Genomic DNA, 27,888 nt, shown 5'->3' with positions numbered 1-27,888 from the left:
CCATCTACTTGAGGGCTATAATTGTAGCTTATGTGATATAATTCTGATTTTTCTTAATTTGGTTGTTCATTTTTCTGTCTCTTTCACTCCGGAGTCCTATCTCTCCTCTATTTATGTTAACCCTTCTGGACATTCATCATCTTCTTCCTAAAACATTTATTAAGAGTACTGGATGGTACATATTTCTGAATATGTCAGATGCCCCTAGCTAGACTGTAAACTTTGGTGGGCTGAGGTTGTCTTAGTCTTTTTTTGTACTTCACAAGCAGTTCAAAGTTTATTCCGTGCACTGCTCCTGGTTCTGTAATAAGCACTCTATGCGGGAGTATATAGATTCACCTCTCCCTTTCTCCCGTCTTCCTTCCTTCCTCTCACTCAACAAGACCGTACTGGCACTTTCTATGTGGCAGGTACTGTACTAGGCTCACAGGATTCTACAGTAAACAACGCAGACAGAGTTCCTGTCTTTCTAGAGTCTGACATTGAGATATTTGTCATGGAAACAGACATTAAACTAATCATAATGCAAATAATATTTAATCACAATTGTAAATGTGAAGCAAAATAAGATATTTTGACACAAAAGCATGATACGAACAATCTTTTTAAAACTAGTATTTAAGTCCGCTATATAGTACTATATCCTGGCAGAGGCTTCTCTATCACTTTGGCCAAAGATTCACACATCAAAGGGCCATCAAGTAACCTCTGACACAGCGCTTTGTTTTTACCTATGCCAACAAAGGCCTCCAAACGCCTTTGGCTTAAAAGCCAGACAAGGCCCCACATTTTATATGGTTACATGATATACTGGAGATTACATACACACACACACATACACATGCACACACACACGCGTGTATATTACATACACAAAATACAATTCATATATGCTAAAATGTATTCTAATAACCTACAGAGAAATAATAAGAAATGCAAGAAAGATAGTAATCTTTTCAAGTTGAATAATCAATTAACTTGTGTTAATAGTTCCTTCAGTACGATGTGAATTAGTCTTGAAGCTACCCAGCCAATTAGAGATTTGAAGACAGAGACTTAAAAATCATCATTGTCATCATCACAGTTGACATTTATTGACTGCTGTCCATAAGTTAGGTGCTGTCCTGAGTGCTTTGTTGACTCAGTCTATTTTTTATCTTCCTCTAGAGTGACAACCAGCATTGTATACAGATGTAGAAACTGAGGTTTTGAGATAAAGTAATTTGCTCAGGCACACATCTAAGTGACAAAGCTAAGATCTTAACCGAAAATTTTTTCTCTCTTTCTTTTAGTTGAAGTATAGTTGATTTACAATGGTGTGTGTGTGTGTGTCTGTGTGTGTGTGTGTGTGTGTGCAATATATATGTATATTCTTTTTCAGATTCTTTTCCATTATAGGTTATTACAAGATATTGAATACGGTTCCCTGTGCTATACAGTAGGTCCTTGTTGTTTATCTATTTTATATATAGTAGTGTGTATCTGTTAATCCCAAACTCCTAATTTATCCCTAACCTAAATGTTTTTGATGTTAAAGTCTGGATAAAACTCTTGACTGAGGCTAAGAGAATATGCAGTCAGAACTACTCTAGGTTGCTGCCTAGCGCTGTGCAGCCGTGCACTGCACAATTCCCGGAGTTGTGTGATCCAGTGATTTTGATCACCTGTGGCACTGTTCAAAAAAGATGCCCAGGTTCATTTCCAGATCTACCAAATCACAGTCTCTGGGGTGGTACCAGGAATGTGGACTTAAAAAAATCTCCATGACTGATTCTAATTTTTGCCCCAGATGTGAACTATTGAACTAGAGTATAAACGCATTCAAATATTTATGGAATTTTATCTCATCTGTTGTTAAGTGGCTAAATTAAGTGCACTACCACTATAATACTGTGACCAGATTTTTAATAGAATATCACCACAGTTGATGTCTTTTTAAGTACAGTTTTATTTGCTTATTTTATACTGATGTGTAAATGCATAATCCTAGTCCATGACACAATTAACATTAAAAATTCAAGCCCCTTACAGCACGTTGGCCCCCACATACGACCTCAGCTACATTGGCTTAAGTTTGCCCTGAAGAGTGGTTGACAGATGAGAGAATTAAAGTTATCTGGGACATTTTAGTGAAGTGTTTTGAAGCCTCGGATAAAGATGTTAGGTTTGAGGCACTGGACAATGTTAAGACAAGGTGGATCTTTAAAGTAAGGAGTGGCACAGCCAAAGCTGGCAAGAGGAAGACAGGATTACCCGAAGTGCAAAGGTGAGCCGGTGGGGCAGGGGAAAGTGTGAGGAGGCAACTGCAGCGGTCCAAATGGGACTTAACACGAATGCATCATAAAAGAGAATGACTGGACTGGCATCCATAGGGCGGGACAATTACTCCTGGCCGTGGAACTGGACGTGGCGCTTAAGAAGAGCCTGAAGGAAGGATTTTCACACATGGAGATGGAAAAACAGCCAGTCCAGCCAGAGAGAGTGTATGAACAGAAGTACAGAGGCAGGAAAGCAAAGGAGCAAGTTAGGAAAACGGGGTCTGGTCCAATTTGCCTGGAAATGATGGGAAGGTGTGGAAAATCAAGGCCGAAAAGGTAAAATCATAGAATGACAGCGCTAAGAGGAGCTTTAGCTTTCAATTAATCTAATATCTCAATTTGCTAATGAAGACACCAGCGACAAAGAAATATTAAATGACAAGTAGAAGGAGGCCAATGTGACACCAGGGACCCCTCTCCAGTGAGTCTCGGTCCTGCAGTGTGCCTGCTGTTGTTGGAGCACAGCTGGGCATGATCTGAGCTGGTCGCCGAGACCTTGCGCGGGGGGCGATGGAACGGGAGCTTCCCAGTCTCTGGGTGTGGCTGGAGCTTTTCTGAACCGGGAAGTTTAGGAAGATGCATTTGGCAGCAGTTGCATGTGTGAGATGCGGGGAAGTAAGGAGAACAATTAGGAGGCTGTCCGTGTGTGGGCCAGACATAGATAATAGGCGTTATTAGCCCCATTTCACAGATAAGGAAACTGAGCTTTGGACTGTGGCCAAACCCAGGCCTGGCGGGTTCCAGAACGTGTGTGCATTCGGAGGCTGGAACTGTGGAGGACTTACCCCGCTGAGGGAGGGAGCAGGGGATGGTTGGCAGAGTCCACTCCAGCTGAGTGGTTGGGAAGACGGAGGGCTGAGAGAAGACCATTTGGATTTGGCAGTAGGAGGTCCGTGGTGGTGTCTAAGAGGGTGATTTCAAAAGGAATGAAAGGGTGAGTGGGTGGTAATGAAATGGTGGCAGTGAATATAGCCTCCTCATTCAAGAATTCTGGCAGTGAGAGGAAGCAGAAAGAAGGGAAAATAATTTGAGGAAATAGCAGAACAGAGGGAGGAGCCCCTCATTCCACCCATAGAAAATATTTATAGAACACGTATAGGTGCCAGGCACTGTGCTAGGCCGTGGGGAACACGATGATAAATATCCTATAGAGGGAGCAATAGAGGACGTTATCATAATAACTACCTTTAAGTGGAAATCCTATGGGGTAACATGCCAGGTTACCAAATTTAATATAGTATGGAATATAAGACCAACCTTTTCTTTTTTTTTTTTTTAACATCTTTATTGGAGTATAATTGCTTTACAATGGTGCGTTAGTTTCTGCTTTATAACAAAGTGAATCAGCTATACATATACATATGTCCCCATATCTCTTCCCTCTTGCGTCTCCCTCCCTCCCACCCTCCCTATCCCACCCCTCCAGGCGAAGACCAACCTTTTTGATTTCAAGCTTCCAGAAGAAAAGGACCTGGTATTGTCTTTATCTTTGTGTCCTCCCAAAGCACCTTGCATGGCACACTCTCAATAAATGTCTGCTCAGTAAATAACCCATGGGTCCCAGGAGATAAGAGGGAAATCCAAGTTGGGGGTAGCTTTGGAAAAGAGACAGGACATGTTCCTTCTGAGACATGAGGGAGAGGGAGGTGGGGTGCAGAGGACTCGTAGGTCACCAGAAGCCTGGAGGTCTAGATAAAGCTAAACTGTGGATTCCAGCTGCAGTGCTCAGGGCCAGAAAAGCTGCATGAGTTGAGATTACAGCCCCCCAAATGAGAATTGATAAGGGGCACTTCCTGGGGCAGATCTGTCATCATCCTGTTTTCAGCAGAGGCAACAATGGCCTCAGAAGTGGGTGGGATTGAGTTTCAAGATACAGCAGAGTTGAGAGCGCCATCCAGAAATCATTCATTCCTCTATTCTTATTTCAGAGGGTGGGAAAAGATGTGGAGAAGGACGAAAATTAACCTTCTTTTACAGTTGGAAATGGAGGTGGAGTCTACGGCAGCTTGGAATGAAAGCCACTATGTAAGCAAGGAGGATGACTCCTGAGAAAAGAAGCTGCTGTGGAGAAAGCCCCCAGTCTTATTTCACTTCTACTTTTCCACGGGTCTGTGGACTTGCAATGCCTGTGCATGGATGGGGGCATTAATTTGCAAGTCAAGTATTCCAGGCTCTACATAAAGTTAATCCAGGGTAATATTTGCACTAAAATGGACACTGGATGGATTCTCTCATTTAGCAGATGACACACAGATCAGAAAGGGTAAAGGGTAGCCCTCAGTCATATGATTAATCAATTGTAGGGCGAGATTACAACCCCAGGCCTTAGAGGTCTGGTCTCCTGTGGAGGGCCCAGTCATGTGTAGACCCAAGACCTTACTTGGCAGGCATCAGTCATGATTAGAACTGTACTTCACCAAGTTTCTCTATGCTAAACGCAGTCTCTTCTTGCGACTTCTTGGGGCCACTCAGATACTTTCTGTACTCGCTCTCTCTCTTCAAAGCTCTTCTCAATCCCAGATGCTGTTGCCTCACATCCAGCAAACCGGAAAATGTCCTTCCGTGTGCTTTCCCGCTCCTGTGCCTCTGCTGATGGGGCTCCCACATTCTGAAGGACATGCCCCATCCATGTGGGAAAATCCTCTCCATCCTTTAAGGGCAGGGCAAACATGACCCTCTCTGTGAAGTATTTTCAACTCCTGGTGGAATGAGGGGTTTCCTTCTCTATGTTTCCATGGGACTTTATACTGACTTCTGTAATATTTATTGATAACGAACCTTACCTTGTATTTACTACCTACCAGGCACTGTTCTAAGTGCTCTGCAAATAATAACCCTCATGAACAACCCTAGGAGAAATGTTCTGTTTCACAGATGAGGAAACTGAAGCCGCAGGAATTGAATGATTTGCTCAAGGTCATACGTGATAGTGCCAGGATTCCAACAAAGAGCCTCTGACCCCAGAATGAGGCTCTTAGCGACTCTACTGCTTTGGTTTACTTGTCTGTCGTCCTCAAGCAAATTGTAAACTCTAGCGAGCAGAGGCTGCTCCCTAATTCATCTGTTTCTTAGGCTTAGTCTAGAACTGCCTGACAGGAAGTGCCCAGTAAATGTTAGATGAATAATTGAAAGAACGAATAAATGTGCACGCTTAGGTCTGACGAGTTCCCCCTTGTGAACAAAAGTTGGAAGAGTTTACTGCGAATGAGAGAAGGACAGAGGGCAAATCTTGCCTTCTACTTCTTGGCTTCCCATTGAATCCAGGAAAAACATACAGGCTACCACCTGCATACAACACATATATGGTAACATTCAACGCGTTACCACCTCCTCTCTTCAGGTTATTATTAGGGGTGCAAATAAATGAGTTCATAATTGTGTTTCAGCAGGACTGAAAATGAATTTGTATGCCCAGTAAACTAAACGCTAGTAAAGCAGAAAGTATACTTATGAAACCAGAGGACAACTATAGAGCCCCTTGCCATACAGCTGTTTGTAATATATTCCTAGGAGAGGGTTCCTAGTAATGATAGGTCAGATCTCACAGGAGGACCCTGTTCCCTAGGAGTGAAGACCTCCCGAAGTACAAGGTACTTACTGGTCCTTGGCATCATACTTTATGTTGCAGTTGCACAAAGCATAGAGAAGAACTCAGCCAGTGCTCAGACTTAAACAGGAAAGTCTGTCTAGAATGGTCTTTCCCTCTCTTTCTTCTGGCCAACTCCAAGTCGTCCTCCAAGTCTCAGATTAAATGTCACTTCCTAATGGAAATCTTCCCTGACCACCAAGACCGGCAGGTTCTCTTTTCGTGCACTCGCATTCTCCATCACAGCTATTTCATAATCTTAATAATATTCATTTAAATAAGCCTTTTCTTAATGTCTGTTTCCTCTGCAAAGGCAGGGATTGTGTCCATCTTGGGCACTGCAGTACTCTTATCATCTAGCACAAAATAGGCAATCGATGAATATAAATTTTGTGAATGGATGTGGAGAACGTGAAGCTGAACACTGTTAAGATCTCCTCCACGGCCACAGATTGGCTTCTTGGTCCTTATAGCTGGCACCTTTTCTAGACCTTATGATACTTAGCCACAAAGTGAAAACAGACTTATTTGCATTTTTAAACACTTCTATTACTAAGAACTTTTAAGAGTTAAAATGTTTGTTGACTGTAGTTGTCCAAACTAAGGGGAAGATATGAGAAAAAGTAAATCAAATGATTTTGAGGAATTTTAAAAACAAGGTAGAAGAGCGCTCTTATTTTCTAGTTTCCTTTGGAATTACGGTATTCTGCAACAATAGTTTCTATATAACTTGGAAACTTGGTGAGCTCCAACCTCACGGAGAGATCCTTTTAAAAGATCTACTTATTTTATAAGACACAATGAGTCTGACATGAAATGCACACTTTGGTAACTAAGAACCCTAGCAAAGAAGATTAGTAGTCAAAAAAGCAATTAAGTTTACAGTAGGGTTACAGATACCATATCTAGTACAACAGCTTGGCAAAGGAAGTAATGCAAAGGTCATATCAACAAGAAAAAAAGGTACACTAAATAGGGATTTTTTAAAGAAACAAAATCCTATATTTCAAAATCTTTCCTTCTCATCTAATAACTACATGTGTTTGGGTGTTTAGAAAAAAAAACAGGAGAGGAGGATGTGGCATTCGTGAAGTTGGTAACTGGCACAAAAACCGGTGAACCAGCCTGTGAAATTTAAGCATCTGGGGAGTCAGGTTCCTGATTAGCCTTTTCAGTTTGATCTCAGATCTCACTCTAGTATATCTAAGATTGTAGAATCCCAAGCTGGCTGTGCCTGTGTGCTTTAGAGGAGTCGTGCTTCAGGATTCAAAAAAACACATCCAACTACTCCAACCACTTAAACAACTTAAATGCAGAGCTTTTGGAAAAACCAACAGTGTTTCTAGGACGAGGCAATAATCATACCTTTTCACATGAAGGTAAAGGTCTCCCCACAAAAGGACAGGGCTATATGACAGATACCAATTATAAATCACCCTTTGTAATTCTATTTAGTTACATAGCATTGTAGGTCCCAGGATTTACAATGGCTGTGCAGCCCAGGAAACTATCTTTAGCTGGAGCTCCTCTTCTGTGTCAGTATTCTATTTTGAACTAACAATGCTCTCAGATGAGCCGAAAAGATGTATTTAGCTCCCACCATTACAATTTCTGATCCTCTTTACTTTAGCTCTTTTGAAATAACATGAAAGCTTTGGCTTGCTAATTACTTTTATCCAGCCCATAGAAAAATTAGTTTATCTTCCTGATCAAAGCAAATTAGGCAGATCATGGCTGATTAGAATGCAACAGTAAAATCGCCATACTTTCTCTCCCATCCCCTTTCTCTCAGAAATAAGGCCTGTGTCAAATATGTAGGTATTTCCCACGGCCAGGCCGGACTCTGTTTCCAACAGGGACTGCAGCTTGGACAATGGTTCTTACACACACACTAAAGTTCTTTAGTTCAGTCATTGTGTTCGAAAAGAACTAGTCACCCCTTAGCTAGCATTTGATGAAACATCTAGATTTACATATTTCCTTAATTGCATTTTTGAATGTGAGTGAGATTTATCTGACCAGAGTTAAATGCCTTCTTTATTCCCCTACTCAAGGCAAAATTCAACTCCATGCTCTTAAAAAAAGTGAGGTGGGGCTGTGTGTGTAGGGAATCTTACTCAATTCTGATCTGAATGAATTTTAGGGTTTCAATAAAGTGGGATGAGGGAGTTATATTACCAAAGACAGGAAAGATAGACCTTTACTTCTCAAAGTGGAAATGTCAACTTCTAAAGCTTTGGCTTACTCAGCTCTTTCCAAAAGCCTATTTTGACTTTAATACTGAATGTGATTCCTTGCTGCCAAATTCCTCCAATCAGTAGCTAAAGGGCTCCCAAATTATTGTCCTTCATAATTTCTCACTAAAATTTCTACGTGACCGTAAAAACTTGAAAGTTAGGTTTTATTTTCTTTGTTTATTTACTATAAATTAACAGTAAATCTTGTATTTAGCTCCATTTAAACCTCCCTCTGCAGCTGCCCATTTGAAAATTAAAATGGTTGCCTTCTTTCACTTCAGTGGGCACAATACAAAACATCCATTGAGCTTTCTCTTTATTGCAGCTGCCAATGCCCAGCCGACTTTTAGCAAACCAACCAAGCGGAATCACAATGCAGCTGCAACATTTTATGGTATTTCTGTTGGTTCTCTTTTGAGACTGAAGGTGTTAATTAGGAATCAAAGAACACAACCCTGCCAGCTTTCTTTCACAAACCATACCCTGGTCACTGCAGTTTTCAGAAGAAAATAAATCTAATAAAGGGATAAAAATGTTGTTTGTCACACCAGTAAAGTGTACTTAAGACCCTTTGATCAAAAGCTTTTTACTTAGTCTTGTCAGATGGGCTGGAAATATTGTATTTTTCCCTTTTCTCTCTCTTCTTCATGCAGACTTCTCTGAATTTTGAATTTAATTTAAGACCGTCTGGAAGAAAAAAGGGCTAGCATGGTCATATGGGGGATTCTTTATAGGTGCTAACTGGTCTCAGAGAGTAGAATCATTTTGCTTCTTAGAAAATTATTCATATTAAACAGTTCATCATGTTACAGCTTCCCGCAACACTGGGCCTCCTATTAGCGTGTTTACAATATTCAGACTATAGGTTCTCATGCTTACGCTTTACATACGCATCTGCCAATACCATATCTAGTGTAATGATTACTTATTAGGTGAATCTCAGTGTTTTAGAGGATCCATTTTTTCCATCACAAAATTGAGTATTTTCATAAGCATATAAACCACATATTTATACATATACACACACATGCAAACATATATAATGTTAATTTATCAAATAGTTTGTCATTTTGTATCGTTTCTTTAATGCATCTTGAGTATCATGCATTCAAATGTAACAGCGTGAAGTCATTACCTTTCATCTTCAGTCAAAGTTAAAAGCCTAAAGTAAGTTTATGAAGTTAGCACTGCTGGGAATTAGTCAAGCCTGCTAGCTTTCTCAGCACGAGGTTTTGCTGCTAGATGCACAAATCATGCCAAAATCCATTAATCCTGCTTGAGAGAGGCAGAAAGAAGGTCTGCTTGTTGATTTAATGTTAATGAAATGAATGGGCTCCAGAGGCTACCTACAGAGGCCCTATAAACTGTAAAACAAATAAAGTCATTTTAAGTGACGCTCACTGCAGGAGGGTAAACAATGCTCCCAGAACTGCCGCACAAAATGGGTTTGACTGTGGGTGTGTGGAAACCTCCCATTTTCTACAATCCTGCCACACCTGCCCTAGGCCAATACCCACACATGTCAAGCTGATGGACTCATAGAATGATCGATTTAGGAGCTATCTCGGAGCACGTGCTCACTTCTCTCACTTTACAGATGTGAAATTCAGGCAGGGAGGCTCTGCATCGGCTGATATCAGTGGGGTAGCTAGACCTAGTTCAGGGGTTCTCAAAACTTGACTGCACATTGCATTTGCCTTGGGGAGTGAAAAATCATTCTGATGCCTAGCTTCTTCCCCCAGAGGTTCTGATTTAGTTGGTTTGGTGTGTGATCTCGTCCTGGAGATGGTTCACATTAGGTCTCACATGGAGCTGAGATGCTGACAAGCTTGAGAACCGTGGATCTGGACTTCTAATCTAGAGCACTGCTCCTTTGCATGTTTTGGTGTTCTTTGGTTTTGCTGCACCATAATAGTAATGATTTCCCAACTCTTAGCAGTGTGCCAGTTGCCTTGTGGATAGAGTAGATACATGTATTTCGGGATGTTGAGGTTGTTTCCAAAAGGAGTTTCCATTGTGTAAATGCAGAGATGTGCCTGTGTGTGTGCCTGTGTGTGTGTGTGTGTGTGTGTGTGTGTGTGTAGATCTTTGAAGGACTGAACTCCATCCTTTGGGTGAGCCAACCCCACAGCAGAGACAGTAGCCAGGGTCTGTGCCACACTTGACAGCTTGTCCTATAGCCTCACTCTTCTTCTGATCCTTCAGTTCACCTCACCTTTGAGTCTCTTGACACTTTTGAAATCCCTTCCTTATATGTCACAGTCTCCTCGGGAGAGTCACTTTCCTCTTACTCCCCTTCCACCTAAAGAACTTTGCTTTGCCTGAGAGACAGACCCTTCTGACTCTTCATTTGAAGTTGTTCAACTTTTGCTGCCTTCGATCCCCCTTGGTTTAGTGATTATTTAGACTGCTTTCTAAAGCCAGGCTGATAGATCCCATTTCTCCAATCTGTGGTGCTGGATAACACATAATGTCTGTCTGAAAGTTTCTTTTAATTCTGGCTTTAGGGCTTCAAAATAGATCAGCTTCCTACTTTAGTAATTCAGTAGGCACTTGAGAATTCCAGAATCATCTTTTCACATTTAGTAAGAGAGAAAAGTGTTCCTATGGGGGAGATTTCCCTTGTCCTTTGCAGACCTGCTCTCTTGATTCTGTTGGTCATGGGTAAAGTGGCTTGCTTCTCCTGCAGAGGGGTGCCGAGAATCTGTAGAGATGGTGACATGGGCTTATCCAGCAGAGTTAAAAGACTGTCCAGTCCAATAACCACCCATGCATCTCCCCTCTCTGCTGGGGGTCCACTGGACCTAATTCCAGAGGCCTCGTGCTTAAATATAAGCAGAGTGGTACTCTGATCTCCTATTTAACTTTGAATCCCGCCCCCAATCCCAGATTCAAGTCACTGGTATCTATGATTCCCCAGGAAATAATTTTAGCCTCGTTGTCATCACTGACTGTAAACATCCTTCCAGTAATTGCATAGAACTGCTTATTTACTGAAAACAGCTACTGAAATTCCTCATGAAAGTTCAACTCTTTTGAATGTATTTTCAGATAGACATAAGCCTATTCCTTAAATCAGTTTTTTTCCTTAGAGTATAATTATTTTTTCAGTTGTTAATATAAAAAGAAAACACATTTTTTTTGTGTGTGTGTGGTACGCGGGCCTCTCAGTGTTGTGGCCTCTCCCACAGGCTCCGGATGCGCAGGCTCAGCGGCCATGGCTCACGGGCCCAGCCGCTCCGCGGCATGTGGGATCCTCCTGGACCGGGGCACGGACCCGTGTCCCCTGCATCGGCAGGCGGACTCCCAACCACTGCGCCACCAGGGAAGCCCCACATTTTTATTTTGCTGAAATTTTGTTTTTTTTCCCTGAGTGCATCTTTGGCTCTGAGGAAAGGTTGGGTTCCCTATCTCCCTCTTAGCCCCCCTAAATCCATCATTTCTCGCCTGCTGCTATAGCAAGTCAACTGCTGGGACGGAAGCTTCTAAGAGCCCAAGAGGTTACCAAGCTGAATTTACCCCACATACTCAGGAAAAATCGTGGGGATGGTTAAGGTGAAAAATGAGAGGATAAAAGCAATTCAAGCCCAGGACCACAAATTGTGGGCCATTCATGAAATCACGTCTGAGGACTGTACTCCTAACATTGGGCCACCAGCCCACAATCTGTGACAAAGGCTTCACTCAGTGTCAGCCACCCTGGAGATTCGTGCAGTGTCTACCCAACGCTATACACACACGTGAAAATGCGGAACTTCATTCAATACACAGAATCTTTTATCTGTTTGGTACCGAGGATCAGAGATGAAGGCTAAATTTTACTTTCCTTGAACAGGTACTGGGTGATGCCTTACGCACTTCAAACTTCCCCTTCTTCCTTCCCCTACTCTTGTACCCAGTAGGCATCTTGTTCTCCTCTCATTTTTAACATTAAAAAATCTTGTTTAATGAAAATTGCATTTACACTTGTAAAACTTTAGGGCAATTGATTTAACTATTTTGGGGGGATAACAACAAGAGGCAACACTGTGTATTTGAAAAACATGGGTTTAGTGTTATAACGACTGTAACACCGTGGCCGACAAAACCAATAACATTTAACAATTTCATGCATGCTCCACATATGAGGTACTACGCAAAGTTCTTTACATACGTTATCTTACCAATCTTCACAACAATCCAGCGAGGTAAATGTCATTATTATGGCCATTTTACTGATGAGAAAACCGAGATGCAGAATAACCTGCTAAGGTTATTCAAGACAGGGCTGTGAGCTTTGTGAAAAGAAAGTAGGGGTACTCATAACTACTTTATGAGACTCAAATGAGAAATTAGGGGTAAAACTGTTAAAAAGCACTTTTTGATTTTTTTTTTTTCTGTTTTGGGAGTTTACAAAGAATGCAGTCCGCCAAGTTCAGAGGGAAGGGCCTCTTGGTCACCACATTATAAGATTATCCCGGAGAGTCAATCAGCTTATCTCACTCTCTGTTATACGTTTGGCGGCACCTTGTATCTTAGGCGTGGATGATGTGCGAGCCTTACGTAGAGTTTAGGGGAACAGAGAGTGTCCCCTAGAGAGGGAAAATGGTGTTGACTGTCCCTTAGGTGTGCCCCGGCCGTAACGGCTTTTGAAGTTGCCCAGGCCCAGGCATGCAGGGGCAAAGGGTGTTTGAAGATGTAGGTGTTAAAGTTATTCAGGTAGAGTATTGCCTATAGAGCACAAGATGACTGCTACTGAAAAGGCGGTTTGTCATTCACAGTTGCCAAGAGCAGGGGGGCACATCGGCCATGCAGGACCACACGGTGGGTAGAAGAAGGAGAGGGAAGAAAGCAGGGGCAGGAGCCTTTACTGTGGTTTCCGTGGGAAGGAATGGGTGGGACAGGCAGACTTAGAATTGGCTAGTTTGAATAATGTCATCAGGCTCAGGGTGTAGGTGTTGCCCCGAGTTATCTGGTACCTGGCCCTGGGGTGATTAGGGCAGGAAATATTGACCTAGTGTGTAAGAGTCCTGCAAGAGCCTGATAAAGAAGGAGGTTGGGGGTGTGGGCTTTGGGTTGCTTGGTTTGCACATGAAAGGCGCACTTGCAGGGGGAGTCGCTGCTATCTCCAGGGATAGCCCTGGGCGAGGCAGTCCCTCCTGGGTAAGCAAGGCCCCAAGATAGCAAAGCATCATAAAGTACAGAAAATGAAAACCATGATTGGTACCTAGGGATTCTGTGTTCTAATCCAGTGAGACTCCTTTCTTCTTTGGTCCAAGAAAATCTACAATTCAAGGGGAGTATAGAGTCCAGTAGTGAAAACAGACAAGCAGATCAAGTATGGTGATCACAGGTGGTGAGTGCTGGGACAGCCTGAGCTCAGGACGATGTGGGAGCATCAGACAGGTTTCGAAAATGGTGGGTCACAGAAAGCTTTCTGGAGGAGGTGATGTTTGAACTGAGTATGGAAAGACTCATAGAAGTTGGAAAGATGAAAAAGAAGAAAGGCATTCCAAGCAGAGACCAACACATGTGAACACCTGGGGAGGCCTGAGACATGGAAACTGCAGGATGTGGTTTGATATGGCTGGAGAGGAGAGAACGTGGGGGGTTGGGGAGGGGGGACTGGCAACAGGGTTTGTGAGTGGGGGATGAGGCAAGACAAGTTGATTTTGTGGGTTAAACTAAGGAGTTAAACTCTACCGTGAAAGCCACAGGAAACCACTGAAGGATTGAATGTATGGGAGACGTGAGCAGAATTTCATCTTGGACAAACTCGTGGGGTGGCAGGGAGTGTGTGTGTCTTGGGGGTCTATGCAAACCAAGATAGGAGACTGCCACAGTTATCCAGGCAAAAAGGGAGGAGAGCCAGAATTAATGCAATTTCAGTGCTAGGGGAGAAAGGGAACAGATACAAGAGACAAGAAGGCTACCTGAATTTGGTCAAATTAAAGTTCCAAGTGAAGTTTAAGTTACAGTAAAGACATGTTTAAAGACTATGAACTGAAATTTGGGAAGTTATTTATTCCTCAAACGAAATCTGATTGCTTCTTTCTGCCTTACGGATTTTTTAGGTGATAACAGAGACACTTTATCTGTATCTACAGTGGGCCAAAATCTTATCAGGTTGAGATTCAGGCACATACCTAGATATGAACATATAATATGCATAAGCAACAGGATACTTGGTAACATCTAGAAAAGTAACTGGGAGTTTTAGAATTCACTTGAGTATCTGGCATTGGAGTGAAAAGGTGGAAAGAAGGAGCATTCAACCGGGGGTTTTGGGAGACTTGGGTTCCAATTCCATCCTTGTCAGTTATGTGATTTTTGGGTATGTTGTTTACCTCTTATTAAGCATGAATTTAATCATCTGTGAAAATGAAGGTGTTGGATTAGGTCATCTCCAAGGTCTTTTCTATTCTAAAGCCTATGGGTAGACATAGCTTTTGACTCATCAAAAACCTCTGCAACCCATCTAAGTGATTTTAATTCCACTTATTTGCACAATTAGGGTAATGCTCTAGCAATCATGATTAAATTTCAGTTTTGCACTGTGTAACGTGACCTTAGGTATACAGCTTAGTCATTCTGGTAATTTGTGGATAAAAGATTATCCTTTTAGTTCTTTACAGTAGAGCTTACTCTAAATGTAGTTAGCTATTAGTGCGAGCTCTGAATTGGTTTTACTGTAATTAACATAAATCTACCAAAATTAGCCTTTCTCTTCCCATTATACAATTAACTATGTTCTGAGGAGTTTCTACAGCTAAGGCAAAGGGGGCTTCAAATTACTCGGTAATAGTCATTCAGGACCAGACCATATCCACCTAACACTTCTCAGGATTACAAGACCCTGGGGCAGTGGACTTTATGCTCAAGCCAGCAGCTGTAAGTTGGAAGGTGGATCCTTGCTCTCAGTTAATCATGCTGCTAAAACTTCTGAGATCTTCAAATGAGATAGGCTTACACCCTGGGAGAATCTGGTTTAACTAGGATTTCCTTTTGCTAGCCGAGCTTGAAGACTCAATGAAAAAAGATCTTGAACTTCCTCCTGTACTCCGCTGCACTGAGCCCCGGAGAATAACAGCTGCTGGGGGATGGGGGCTTCAGTGAGTTCAGGTCTCCCACCACAGGGATGGTGGCTTCCCCAAGTTAAAATCAAAGACCCCGATTTCAGTGCGTTTAAGAGTTGATAACTTTAATCCCCAAGACTCTTCTTTCTAAACTTCCCTTCGTCTTGTAGATTGAAGCCCTGGAAGGTAGAGTGTCTGAGATAAGGAAAATGCATCCTTCCAGTCCTCCTCTGATGGAGGACTCTGGAAGAAGAGAGGGATGGAGAGGGAAGAGAGGGATGAGAGGGATGGAGAAGGATAAGGACAGACTCAGGAGAAATGTACCAACCGGGGCTGAATGCCTAGCGGAGGTCTCACTGTCTCTCTGTTCTGCCTGTGCTATTTCTTGGGTGGCAGATTTCCACACACCCTTTCCATCTCTCATGCCATATTTTTCTAGGCTTTACTCTATTGGGCAGACAACACTACTAATTATAGAGTACATCTATGGCTAAATGCAAGCAGGTCTGCTAAGGGTCCCTTCAGGACAAGAAGTATGAAGAGAAAATAAAGAGGAAGATTTCTTATTTCAGTCTTTACTAGAAGACTCCAAACTCATTCTGTAGATTCATTCAACAAACATTGTGAAATAAATGTTTATTGTGAACATCTTAATATATATACATAATAGACGATTAAGGAATGTAGCTCCTTCCATGGAAATTTTTATAATCAAATAATCTTCACCGTATATGTATACAAAAAGTGAAAGGTTATTTTTGTGCTGATAGATTTAAAGACCAATTGATTATGTAACAGAGTTCCTTCAAATAAGTGCCTCACAAGAAAATTTATAACCTAAAAACTTCAAGCGCCATGTGGTATTTTGTGTGTCGAACCAATAAACTCATTAAAATAACATTGGGTAAACCCAAACACAACACAATGAAAGTTCTAACACAGCCCACATTAACCAACCAACTTTAAAATAATATCTTTGTTACGTGCTAAGGTTAAAAAATCAGCAAATTCTTTATATTTTTTCCACTTGAGATCATGTGTGGTTTTCTACTTTGCCGAGAAGTACACTTTTGTGGCTTTTTTGATCAAAGGAAGGTTATTTTTGCAAAGAGACATCTTTTGTAGAGGTCCCTGTTCTACTTAATCAAGGTTTCAAGAAAAAAAGGAGCACAAGAGTGTTTACTAGTTTTTTTAGCAAAACATAAAAATTCTTAGATTCTCTTCTTAGTGTGGACTTTGGAAAGGAAGATGTGCATGTAAGGTTCGTCATCACTGTGTGTGTGTGTGTGTGTGTGTGTGAGAGAGAGAGAGAGAGAGAGACAGACAGACAGACAGACAGAGAGACAGAGAGAGAGAGGCAGAAAAGGAGGTGGAAGGAGGAAATAAAGGAATTTGGCTGCCAAATTGAGTAACAGTTTGAAACACTTGGCTTCCAGTTGTGAAAGATGAGCAACAATGGGGAAAAGTTTGGGCTAACAAGGGACCACTTGAGGAAAGCTTAATCTCAGCTGGCAGGCTGACGAGGAAGGTCAGCTCGGTGCACGCGTTCCCAGCTGGAGTTGGGCTCCCATTGCCAGAGCAATTGTCTTCTGCATTGCAGCTTCTGAAGCTAACTGAAGGTGCCTTCACAGCCAGTTCCTCGGTGTCTCCCCTTAAAAGGGTTGGCTCTCCACTGCCATGCCATGTCAATGTTATGTATCATTTCCACCGAGCAAGTGGCACAAAGGAAACTGTTTCTTATTGGTGTGTTGCTGTGTGTGTGTTAAAGTGTGCATGAGAGATGGCTTTCTTTCCCCTTGACCATCACAGTCTTCGTTAGGAGATGAAATCAAACTCCTTCTGAAGCCAAGAAGGGCAAAATGAACATGGAAAAAATGTGCATATGTTAAAAATGAGACACTGAAAGTTAGGGATTGCTGAATAATTTTTTTACATATATATTCCTTTTCATATTCTTTTCCATTATGGTTTATTACAAGATACTGAATATAATTCCCTGTGCTATACAGTAGGACCTTGTTGTTTATCTATTTTATATATAGTACTGAATAGTTTGTATCTGCTATAATTTTAAGTGATTAATGTTCACAGAAAACTACAGTTGAGTGTACTGTTGCAAGAGCTTTTAGAGATTATATCCCAATGTAACCTAAATTTTCTAAACATCAGTTCTTCCTTGAGGAGGTGTTCTTTACATTGAATATGCTTTATAATTAATTGGTCGGCTATTGATTTTTCATGTTGACTTTGTAATACAATAAATGATTAACACATAGGTTTACAGCAGCAAATGAACTGAAGGACTGAAGAAACTAAATGGATAGTTCAGGAAAAGTTCTTCTTTGTTTGAAGGAAGGGACTTTTCTCTGACTTATCCAGATTTCTTATTTACACAGACGTCTGTATCACTGGCTTAATTGTTAAACTGTGCAGGGCTTACAGAGTGATCGATAAGTAGATAAAACTTTGAAATAATTCTCCATTCTCAATCAAATAAATGATGTGTCACTTCATCTTATCTCATCAGTTTTAAAGGTAAATACAAACTTAAATAAAATTGGCCTATTAAGAAGGTTCATGTCTCTCTGAATTGACAAATAGTCCCAAAGAATTCAGCTACTTTATTTGACACATAGATCTGGTCATAGAAGAAAAAAGAAGTTTCATTTTTAACTTGGAAGTTATTAGTCAGCTGATCACTCTTTATAATACTTGGGCACTACCACAATTTATCTTCGACTTGGAGACAAGAGAAATCGTTTTTGTGGTAGTAAGAAAATGGATATATGAAAAGGTAAACTTAAACTTAACTCTACTAAACTTAAAAGATTGGCCCTAAGCTATATAATATTATTCTCATTTTACTGAAAACTAAAAACTGCATTTCCCAGGATTCCTTGAAGAAATATTTGTGGTATTAGAGCTTCATAAACTGTGTTCCTAAGAAGAAGTATTTCAGCACCAATTACAATTACTATGAGGCATAGCTAAACATTAGAAGGCTGGTTTTCTTGTGTTTCTGGTAAACTAGCCCTGAAGATAATTTCAAAGAGGCCCCCCAAACATTTTGAGCAATGGAAATAGCCTTGCAATAAGCTAACGGGCCCCCCAAGATAGGGATGATAATAGTACCTGTGTCAAAAGGTTGTTGTGGGATGTGGGATTGAGTAAAGTAGCAGCATAATGCCTGGCACTCAGGAAGAACAGTATAAACGTCAGCTGTTATAATTAGTGTCATTACAATAATAAAGTAATTTAGACATGTAAATTCTGGTGTGTTTGTTAAACAAGTCACGGCATCATTTAAGCAAAATACAATTTAATTGTATTTCCAATGGGGCTGAGCCATAATTGTGGGATACCAGTAGCCTTGTGTTGTTCTCTTACTTGCAGACGAGTAGTTCTCATCTGTCTTTCTCTGGGCTCTTTTAGCCACTGGGATTTCAGCAGCTGGTTCAGCCAATTCTATTCAATTCAACATTACAAGTATTTACTGAACATCTCTTCTGTGCCAGGCACTGGTGTGGGCACTTGGGAAATAAAGTAGAAAATTTCCTAGCCTGGCGGAGCTCACAGTCTAGTGAGGAAGATAACCCTGAAGGAAAGACAGTCCATCATTACCTCCCGGAGAATTATTCCATCTAATTTTAAGGAATATGGTTTCATGGACAATGGTTGGTTCTTTTGCATACTTTTAAAGTAAATTCCAGCTTTTCCAATCCCAGATTTAAACACTGAGAATGAGGGTATGAGGAAGTACTCCTGCTTACGAAGCATTTTAAAAATAGTTAACCCAATGTGTGGTTAATGGATGTTAACTAGACTTATCGTGGCTATCATTTTCGATACAAATATTGTATCTTTATGTGTACACCTGACACTAATGTTATACATCAATTATATCTCAATTAAAAGTAAAGATTTTTTAATTAAAAAAAGGAAAAAAAAAGTTAACCTACTAATTTGAACACCCTGTTAACAGTCTTTTAGCGTTACTACTAGATAACATTATTCCATATTGTGAAATCAAATGATCAACGTTCTTCTACCTACCACTTTCAAATAAGGCATTTCCACTGGGCTCAATCAGTGTAAAAAAAAAAAAAATTAACTTGAAGAGGTGGGAGAAAATGCCAGAGATTTCAAGAATGAGCCTGTTTCCTACCATGTCACCTATGGAGAACCAAATTAATTTTGAATTATGAAAATTTTTATAAAAAATTCCACCACACAGCCTATGCAATGTCTCCTTTTCCCAGAGCTAAGGAGTTCCATGGGTGAAACTGAGCATGTAGTTGGCGTCTATAATGACTGAATAAAACTGTCTATCGAAGCTGACAGATCTGGGAAGAAAAGAGTTGTAGTAGGTTGGAACTCATGGGTAGTTTAACAAATGAAATCCTACGGTACATCAAAAATGGCAATAGGACTAAATTATCAGCTTGGTAAGTAATATATCAGTGGTGGCTCTAATGCCAGTCTGATTCATTTTTCTACTACAAAATGAGACTGTATAAAGGAAAACACTGCCCCAGGAGTGAGGAGGTTGAATCTCATAGGAAGGAATTTGCCTTCTCATGAAGAATTCAATTTACCAGAAATATCCACTTGTGGGTGTTTACAAGGAAATGTGCCATTTAGCATTATTCTAAATTTATATAAATAACTGAACAAAACCAAAAGAATTACTTCACAAAATTGCTCAGTGCAGCACTCACTACTGTTTTTCATTTCTATGTTATGGCATATGATTTGGTTTAATTGGAAACATACTTAAATTTATAGCTAAAATGACTTAAATGTATACATTCAATAGAAGAAATATATAAAATGCTTTATTAAGGTAAGTAGATATTAGGTATCAGTTGTAAAACTATAAATATTCCGCAATGTCTCTAATTTTATGATAGTTAATTGTTTACTTGGTTATTATGTCTATGCTTTTGACAGTTACATGTTTTGGAAATTAAAAACAAACAGTTCAGTTAAAAACTTTGAGAAATTATAGACTAGTTTTGTGTTTCTGAACCTTTTAAAGCACATCCAAGTGGGAATGGTTTCATTATTAAGGTATAATTTTATTTAATTACAAAGGTTATTTTTTTATTCCAATCTTCTAACTCATTTGTGACTGCCACCTTTCGTTGCAGATCAGAACTCTGCCTTTACTTCGAAGCAAATGTGTAACGGGAAAAAAGATCGAAGATCTGATTGAGGATCATGCTTACTGTATGTAAAAATTCATTATTGTCACAAAAACTCTGCCATGCACATGTTGAACATATTCAGTAAAATATTTATTCTAAATCTACACCACAAAATTGTTTGAATCAGAGCCACTACTTAAAAAAGAAATCACTCAGACTAACTCAGTCACTTAGTTTCAATAATTGCCCCCATAACAAAAACACTACTAAGAAAACCCGGGCATCCTGAAGAAAAAGAAAGAACTTCATTAAAACGCAGAAAAGTCACTGATATTATTATGTTTTTAACGAATTTTGCATGCAGGTTGTAGAGCAAACTATGAATTTTGCAACTGACCTAAACTGTTGTAACAATTAAGGCTTTTGTAACCATCTCTAAAGTACAAAATTTTCCTTCATTTAAAATAATTTTCTTTGCTTGAAGAGAAGTAGAAATATATTAAATAATTTTCAAGGAAGAGTCTGAAAAGTTTCTTTAATTTTGAAACCGTACCTTAAGTGCTTAGAACACATGTATGACACCAGGGCATCCTTAATTAGTTATAATTGAGATTTTTGATTGGTTTTTTAAATTAAAACTAGTTTTACCAATTACGTGTAAAATTAAATTTTGTTACAAAGTTACATATGGAAAAGTAACCAAACTACATAAAAAAAAATCTTTCTCTTGGTTCCTTTAGTTTATGTGACATAAATTTGCCTGTGGATGAAATGTTCATGTCTTTAAGCAATAGCAGGGAAAAACTCAGTTTTCGTTTAAAAATAAAATGGCTGTTCTAGATCAATAAAGAAAAGTATATTTACTATAGTAAGATATTCATTAGGATTTAGTTTTCTATTTGGATGCCACAGTAACTGGATGAAAGATACATCAAAGTAGTATAGGGAGCTTACTTTTAAGACCTTATTAGCAAAAATGTCCACATTTGATGCATTAAAATAACTTACCTATAGTAAGATTAGATGCTAGCACTACTTTCTTTCTGACAGATCACTACTGCTAGGTTGAGATGCACTAAACGTTGGAAATAATTATTGTCTGCTTTTATGTCTTAACCTTGGTGTGTTCCTTGTTTTCTGCTGAGTGAGCTTTATTAGCCCCTGTTGTAAAATCAGAGCCCATAATCACTGGAAGAGAGAAACAGAGAGAGAGAGAGAGATTAAGATTGAAAATTTCCAGTGTTTATACCATGCATGTTCAGTGGTCCAATTACAGATCCACTGGAGAATGCAGTTCAGTAAGAAAAGAGAGTTAATGTTTGGACTGGCTTAAGACTTAGCTTTTCTGGGGAAGAAAGATTCTAAAGCTGTACATAAACAGCTCTAACCTTCTATGAAGAGACTGAAGAAACTTTCTTTACCTACGAGTTGGACTAGCCCATTATCAGATTGTGGCAGATGTATTTGCCAAACGTGTACAGCTGGAAGTTGCCACCATCAGTCTGAAGAAAATGAAATGCTTGTTCTTTTCTGGGGAGAGGAGGAAGATTAAGAGATAACATTTTCACTCAAAGAAATGGTGGTAACTTATTACAAACAATAAAAGATAGTAGTCTGGTCTTTCACCCACATCAGTCTTTGCACACTGCAACTTTCTCATCAAAGCTTAATTACCACTGGGCCCCAGTGGAGCGGGGCTGTAACTTCGTGTTCCCATTTAAGAGCAAAATGAAGTTATCTCTTAAAATAATACAACCAGTAAAGCACATGCTTATTTATTTGAATATGAGTAAATAAAGATTTCTCTTTCAGGTTGTGAGTGCACAAGTGAAGGAGAAATGGTCACTTAATTCTAGGTGTAACCAAAAGAGGGCACCATCTACCCTTAATGTCGGCACAGAGTTCCTGAGGTTGTCAAAACAAACCCCCCAATCTCAAATCCTTCAACCCACCAAGGCAGGGCATCCGATGGCCTCTGGCATTTTGTACTCTATAAGGAGACCAATTCTGAAATTGCCCATCACGAAGAACATCAGTTTGGTTATTTACTTCAGGACTGATTTCTACACTTAGCACTCATATTCCCTGAAATGTTAACCATTAGATGCAAGTATTTGACATTTCACTGTGACACTTTCCACAGACACTCTGAGTTTAATATTTTATAGGACAATAAGAACATTTCCCCTTAGGCCAGGATACAGGCTGTCATCAAATAGCACGAGAAAAAGCTGACAATTAACTTCCTAATGGTATCTTAACTCCAAGGGGTTATCCATAATGATAGATAGGGAACAGTGGCAGTCAGATCTCCCCAGCACATGGAGGATGCAGTTAACTGCATTTGAGGTATGTGGGAAATGATTTGAAGCAGTATTTTACTTACACCAACTTTTAGTAACAGAAGCCTAACAAATGAGAGAAAAAAAGTCATGACATTTATTTTCTGTATCCTTAAACAAGTTTTCTAACAAGTGTATTATTTAAATAGGTAAATGTTTGGGGGGAATGCACAACTCCCTCGTGTATGGCCAGTTTCTTCAGGGTGATAGGGAAGAATAGTTCTAGGCTCTTAAGTGCAACTACCATCCGCTCTCAGAAATTCACGATACAGGAGAATATGTGATTCTTGAAACACTGAGTTTAGCAGTTAAACCCAGAGACTGGAGATGAATAGTACAGACATTTCATAGTACAGATAGTTGTTTAGGAGGAGGAAATGTGAATTCTTAGAGAATGATCACTTAGGCGAGCAGATTTCCATCACTGTAAAAATATCACTACACCATGCAATTAAGTGCCACTGAAGGGAAACCTGGTGGGGAAATAGAGTAAGTTTATAAACTTTTCAGATAGGGAAAGCAGCCAAAATAGTTTTATGGTAGGTGAGGAAGGGACTGCCGTCTACTAACACTAAAATCTAGCAGGATAATCCCTCCCTTTCAACGCAAAATCAAAGCAAGTAAAAAAGAATGTTTTTTTTTCCTTCCTCACTCTGTCTCTAGAAAAAGAATCACTATCTAGTGTAAAGCGTTGTGCAAGCCTCTTCATGTTTCTTCCCTCCAGAAAACAACTAAACAGAGGAAAGACCGAGTTCACAAACATCCCAACTCACTCCTGCCAAGGTACATCAGAGAAGCCGAAACTGGGATTGCCAGGGTTTGGGGTGGGCTCACCGCAGTGCCTCGAGTTCAAACCTAAACGTGTAACCTTGTGGCCACGAGTGCCCCTTTTCCCGAGTGGTCCCGACCCCTGGTCTCTCTGCGCGAAGGAAGCGAGCCCCAAACTCTCCACAGGGCGATGGAGAGTTGTCGCCTTGGTTCCCAAGAATCGGGTTCCTCCTGGGTCACCACATCCACCCGACCACCTGTTACCCTCCGGGCCTGGATTTTCCAGAGACCAGATTATGAAATGAGCCGCTGCCTCGTCTCCGTAGTTGGGGTTTGGAGTCTGTGGTGGGGGGACGACGGGCTGGGAGGATCCCCGAGGGATGACAGAGAGCTTCAGGTCTCCACTTGGGTGTCTGCGCCGCTGTTTACCCGCCCCGCCGCCTTCAGCCCACTTCCCTTTCCTCCCCCGGAGGAGGAGATGGTTAAAGATTACACCGTGGCCGCGGGCACTTCAAAGGGCGGCTCGGGCAGCCAAAGGTAAAGATAACGTTCTGGCAGCTCTTATCGGGTTTGTGGTTGCCACATTATAATCACTTCATTTAAAAAAAGGGGGGGGGGGCGGTGGGAGAGAAAGGAAAAGAAAAGAAAAGAAAAGAAAAAGGTTACATCACGCGACTGTGCAAGAGATGCAGAGTAAATTCCTTTGGAGCTGGACGAGTTGGAGTTCTCCTTTGGGGAAATTTTTACAGCCCATCTCTTCGTGGAACGCGACAGGACAAGGAGGGGAGGTTGGGGCAGGGACCAACTGGGAAGCCTGCCCTTGGGTTCCAGGCTCAGGGGCACAAATGCCCACACTGCAGGCAAATGCCTCCAGTCGGAGATATTCGCACGGCGACCTGCCTAGAGCTGGACCGCAAAGCTGCAGCGCACTAGCGCTTTCCCGGGTTGCACTTGAAGACGCTTCTCTGCGGGCCCAGAAAGTGCGGGCGTGCTAGCCCGAGACACGTGCATTTCCCAGGGGCCCAAACACGCCTGGCCAAGACGCCCTTTGCAAACTCGCCCGCCCCCTCCAGAGCAGGCGGGAGCCGAGGAGCCCCCAGCCTGGCCTAGGGCCCGCCTCCTTTCCTCCCTCTGTCCCCTTTCCGGAGCGGAGTGGAGGCGCACTTACAGGTAGGAGGTGAAGACACTGAGGTTGGAGGGCAGCTCCGAAAGCCCCAGGTCGGAGCAGTCCACCCTGAGTAGCATCCTGCCGTCCGGCTCGCACTGACAGTGCGCGGGGCACCCCCGCAGCAGCGCGCCCGGCCTCGGCGAGCCGCCCCCGGCCGCCAGCTGGAGCAGGACGGGCAAGGCCAGGAGCAAGCCGACCGAGGAGGTGTCCATGGTGCCCGGGCAGGGGGCCGCGAGCGGGGCGCGGCGGGAGGGCAGCGTCGGGCTTGCGGCGGACGGTGGCGCGCCAGGCGCAGCTCGGCGGGCTTCTGCGGCTCCGCGGGCGCCTACAGCGCGGGGCGCAGCGCTCCTGGCCCCCGGCGGGGGCGCCGAGGAGAAGCGCTGCGGGGCCCGGCCGTGCCCCTGCCGCCACGCGGGCCTCGGGAGCGCCCTGGCTGCAGCCGCTGCGGGGGCCGTGCGCGCTGCTGCTGCAGGCGGCCTGCTCGGTGTGGAGCAGCATCTCCGCTCGCACGCTCGTTTTTTAAAGCGCTCCAGCCCGAATCGCGCGCCCAGTGACGTCAGCGCAGCCCGGCTTCCCAGGCACCCCCCGCCTGGCCCCACTTTCCCTCCTCCGACCCCCTCCCTCCTTTCCCGACTCCGCGGCTTGGAGGCGGCTGGCGGCGCGAGGTGCAGGCGAGTTCTCAGCGCTCGAGCTTTGCCTCCGGGGCGCGGATTCCGGCGCTCAGCACCTCAGGAGGGGCAGGGGGCCCCCATCCCCACCCCCACTCCCTCCCGCGTCCTGGCGACCCAGATCAGAGAGCCGAAAGGGACCTGCTTCAGACGCACGCAGACAGACGCGCAGGGGCCGAGGGATGCGGCACGCTTCCTCTAAGAACACTTCAAATAATGGAGGGACTACATGGAGTGCTTAAAAAAAAAAAAAAGACTACAATTCAATCCAGAAAAACAGTTACACTAACAGGGTAAGGAGGCAGGCGTCCCCAGGCGAAGGATGGGTGGCCTTTTTGATCCTTACCTCAAGCCGCCCTGTCTGGCTCGCTTTTGCCCTAAAATCGAAACGCTGGGCTAATCGCTAAGTAAATACAGCTTGTGAGCAAGCACTCCAATTCTGTCTAATCCACGGGGTAAGAAGTCGAAGGGACTGTTTTTTTTAAGTGATTTAGGATCCTCTGGAAGTCAGTCACCTTTAGTAAAGCAATGCGGGACAGACAGATACATGGGTGTTTGCTTTTGTTCGGCGGCCTTTTCATCCTAAGTGTCCCAGGGTTTTCTAAGTAAGTGCCGTCCCACCCAGGTGTGAGAACCATTGCCAGTGCAAAATGCGTGTTCTCACACTCTTCAAAAGTGTCCTGCAGGGAACCCGCAGGGGAAAGGAGGAAAAGGACTCAGGGCTTTCTTGGAGAAAAGGCCTCGGTGAGGAGCCAGTCGACGTCTGCAGACCTGAGTGAGTGGCTGAAAGAAGTTAAGGCCCAAGCCTGCCACTTCAACTCACAAAAATGTACAGTTTTCACTCCAGGCACAATGTCTCCTTGCTTCATGAAGGTGGAGAACCCTTATGGCTTTTAAGGCCTCTCTTAATCTTCTTCCATCCTGCTGAGTTTCCCATATAAATTTCTGAAGTTTACAGTTGGGAAGATTTTTTTCTTCGCGTGTATTTACTTTCCTTCATTTAAGAAGTGATCCCCAAAGCTGGCTAACCACCTGTGGAACTTGAAAAAATATATAGATTCCTGGACCTAAATCAGTATTCTGAACATGCTCCTTTCTATGGTGAATCCCATCATTAGCAAGCTTGTGATTCTTTGGACTGGATGGAAGGAGAAAGTGGCTAAGCTTTATATACTCCATTCTCTTCATTTTGCAAATAAAGATCCTGCAGCCCAGAGATTTTGGAAAATTTGACAGTGGCTGCTGAAAACTGTGAGTTAACCCTGATTTCTGGATATCAGTGCAGTGCCTAATTCTGTCCTGGTCCTTCACTTGCCCCTGTGCACATCGCGTCCGCTACCATCCCTTTGCTTATTCTCACGTTATTCTTGCTTCTCCCAGCCATTCCTTCCACATTTATAGAATGCCTACTGATTACCTATTTTCCTACCCTTTTTTAAAAAAACCTATCCCCAGATTACTTATTTTGTAAGTAAGCAGTTCAAGACTTACTCTTTCTGTAAAACCTCCTGTAACTATAGTCTAATTAATCATCAAGCAACAAATCTTTGTAGAATAGCTACAATCATGATACAGCAATGACCTAGGGAGGCAAGTTACCTCTCTTCATGGAGCTTGCAATCTAAGAGGAGCAGACTCTGCACAGGAATCCCAGGAATCTCAATGAAAGTGTATGTTATAAATACCACATAATTGAGCCCTAAAGTTTTCTTGAATGCTGATCTGTTTTGTTTTCCCAACTTTATTGTGATAGCTTTGGAGACAGGGAGTAGGCCACTTGTCTTTACCTGTAGGACTCATACAATGGACTCATGGTAGTGGACACTTAACAAATATTTATTGACTGACTGATTTATCAACACAGGCATCCAGATATGGTTGTGTCCATCATCTTACTGAGGGCTTTTGTCAACAGTTTCTATGATTTCAGGGTTCCAGAAAGAGCATAGCACTTTGGTTGTGGAATGAATCAGGCAGAACTGGATTTGAATCTAGGTTCTGACAGTTTTAGGCATTTGATCAGAAGCACAGAATGAGCCTGTCTAAGTCTCTGTAAAGGAGGATTATTATTTACCTAGGTAGTTCTAAATGTGAAAATCTCTGGAACTTGCCTTAGAGCAGAGTAAATTTTCAACCTGTGTTAGTGCCTTTCCTCTTCTGTTCAGGAATTGAAGCTTGTTCACAAATTCATGTAAAGCAGAGGGATTTCTGGTTCAATTACAAGGAAGAAAGACAGCTATGCTGGATGAAGCCAGGTGTAATGAACATCTGTTACTTATTTATTTGTTTATTTTTCACATGCCCAACATTTCTCCTCTTTCTTTTTGGTAAGAGCACTCCACACTTTTCCTTTGGGAAACTACCTCCCAAACCTTAGGTGATTCTGGTAGAGCTGTCAATCATGTAGCCCCACTTTCCTGCCCCTGGGGTAAGTATATAACCGAAGCAGAGCGATCGGAATCCATCTGGGGGATTGTCATTTACTCTGGGGTGAGAGGCTGTTTTCTGGCTTCATGAGTTCTAAGGACAAGGAAGCCTGGAGCTCAAGGGAGCTGTCATTCTCCCTTGTGGAGAGAGCTCACCAGGAACTGAACATAAG

The 27,888-nt window shown here is 42.2% G+C and overlaps 1 protein-coding gene across 3 annotated transcripts in view; it reads right to left on the bottom strand.

Moving 5' to 3' along the window:
• The window catches only part of LGR5 (leucine rich repeat containing G protein-coupled receptor 5), a gene marked incomplete at its 5' end in the record, with an annotated part of 119,674 nt that extends 94,841 nt beyond the window's left edge, over positions 1-24,833 (bottom strand). For all 3 annotated transcript variants that reach the window (XM_082665122.1, XM_082665123.1, XM_082665124.1), the window contains one exon: positions 24,622-24,833. In XM_082665122.1, the coding sequence (XP_082521248.1) occupies positions 24,622-24,833 (212 nt within the window). The remainder of the gene's footprint in view (positions 1-24,621) is intronic.
• Positions 24,834-27,888: the final 3,055 nt, after the last annotated feature.

Source organism: Grampus griseus (assembly GCF_964374135.1).
Source record: "Grampus griseus genome assembly, chromosome: 11".
In the NCBI taxonomy this organism is placed as follows: Eukaryota; Metazoa; Chordata; class Mammalia; order Artiodactyla; family Delphinidae; genus Grampus; species Grampus griseus.
The sequence above is the reverse complement of the archived record's forward strand: the minus strand, read 5'-3'. Positions and strand labels throughout refer to the sequence as shown.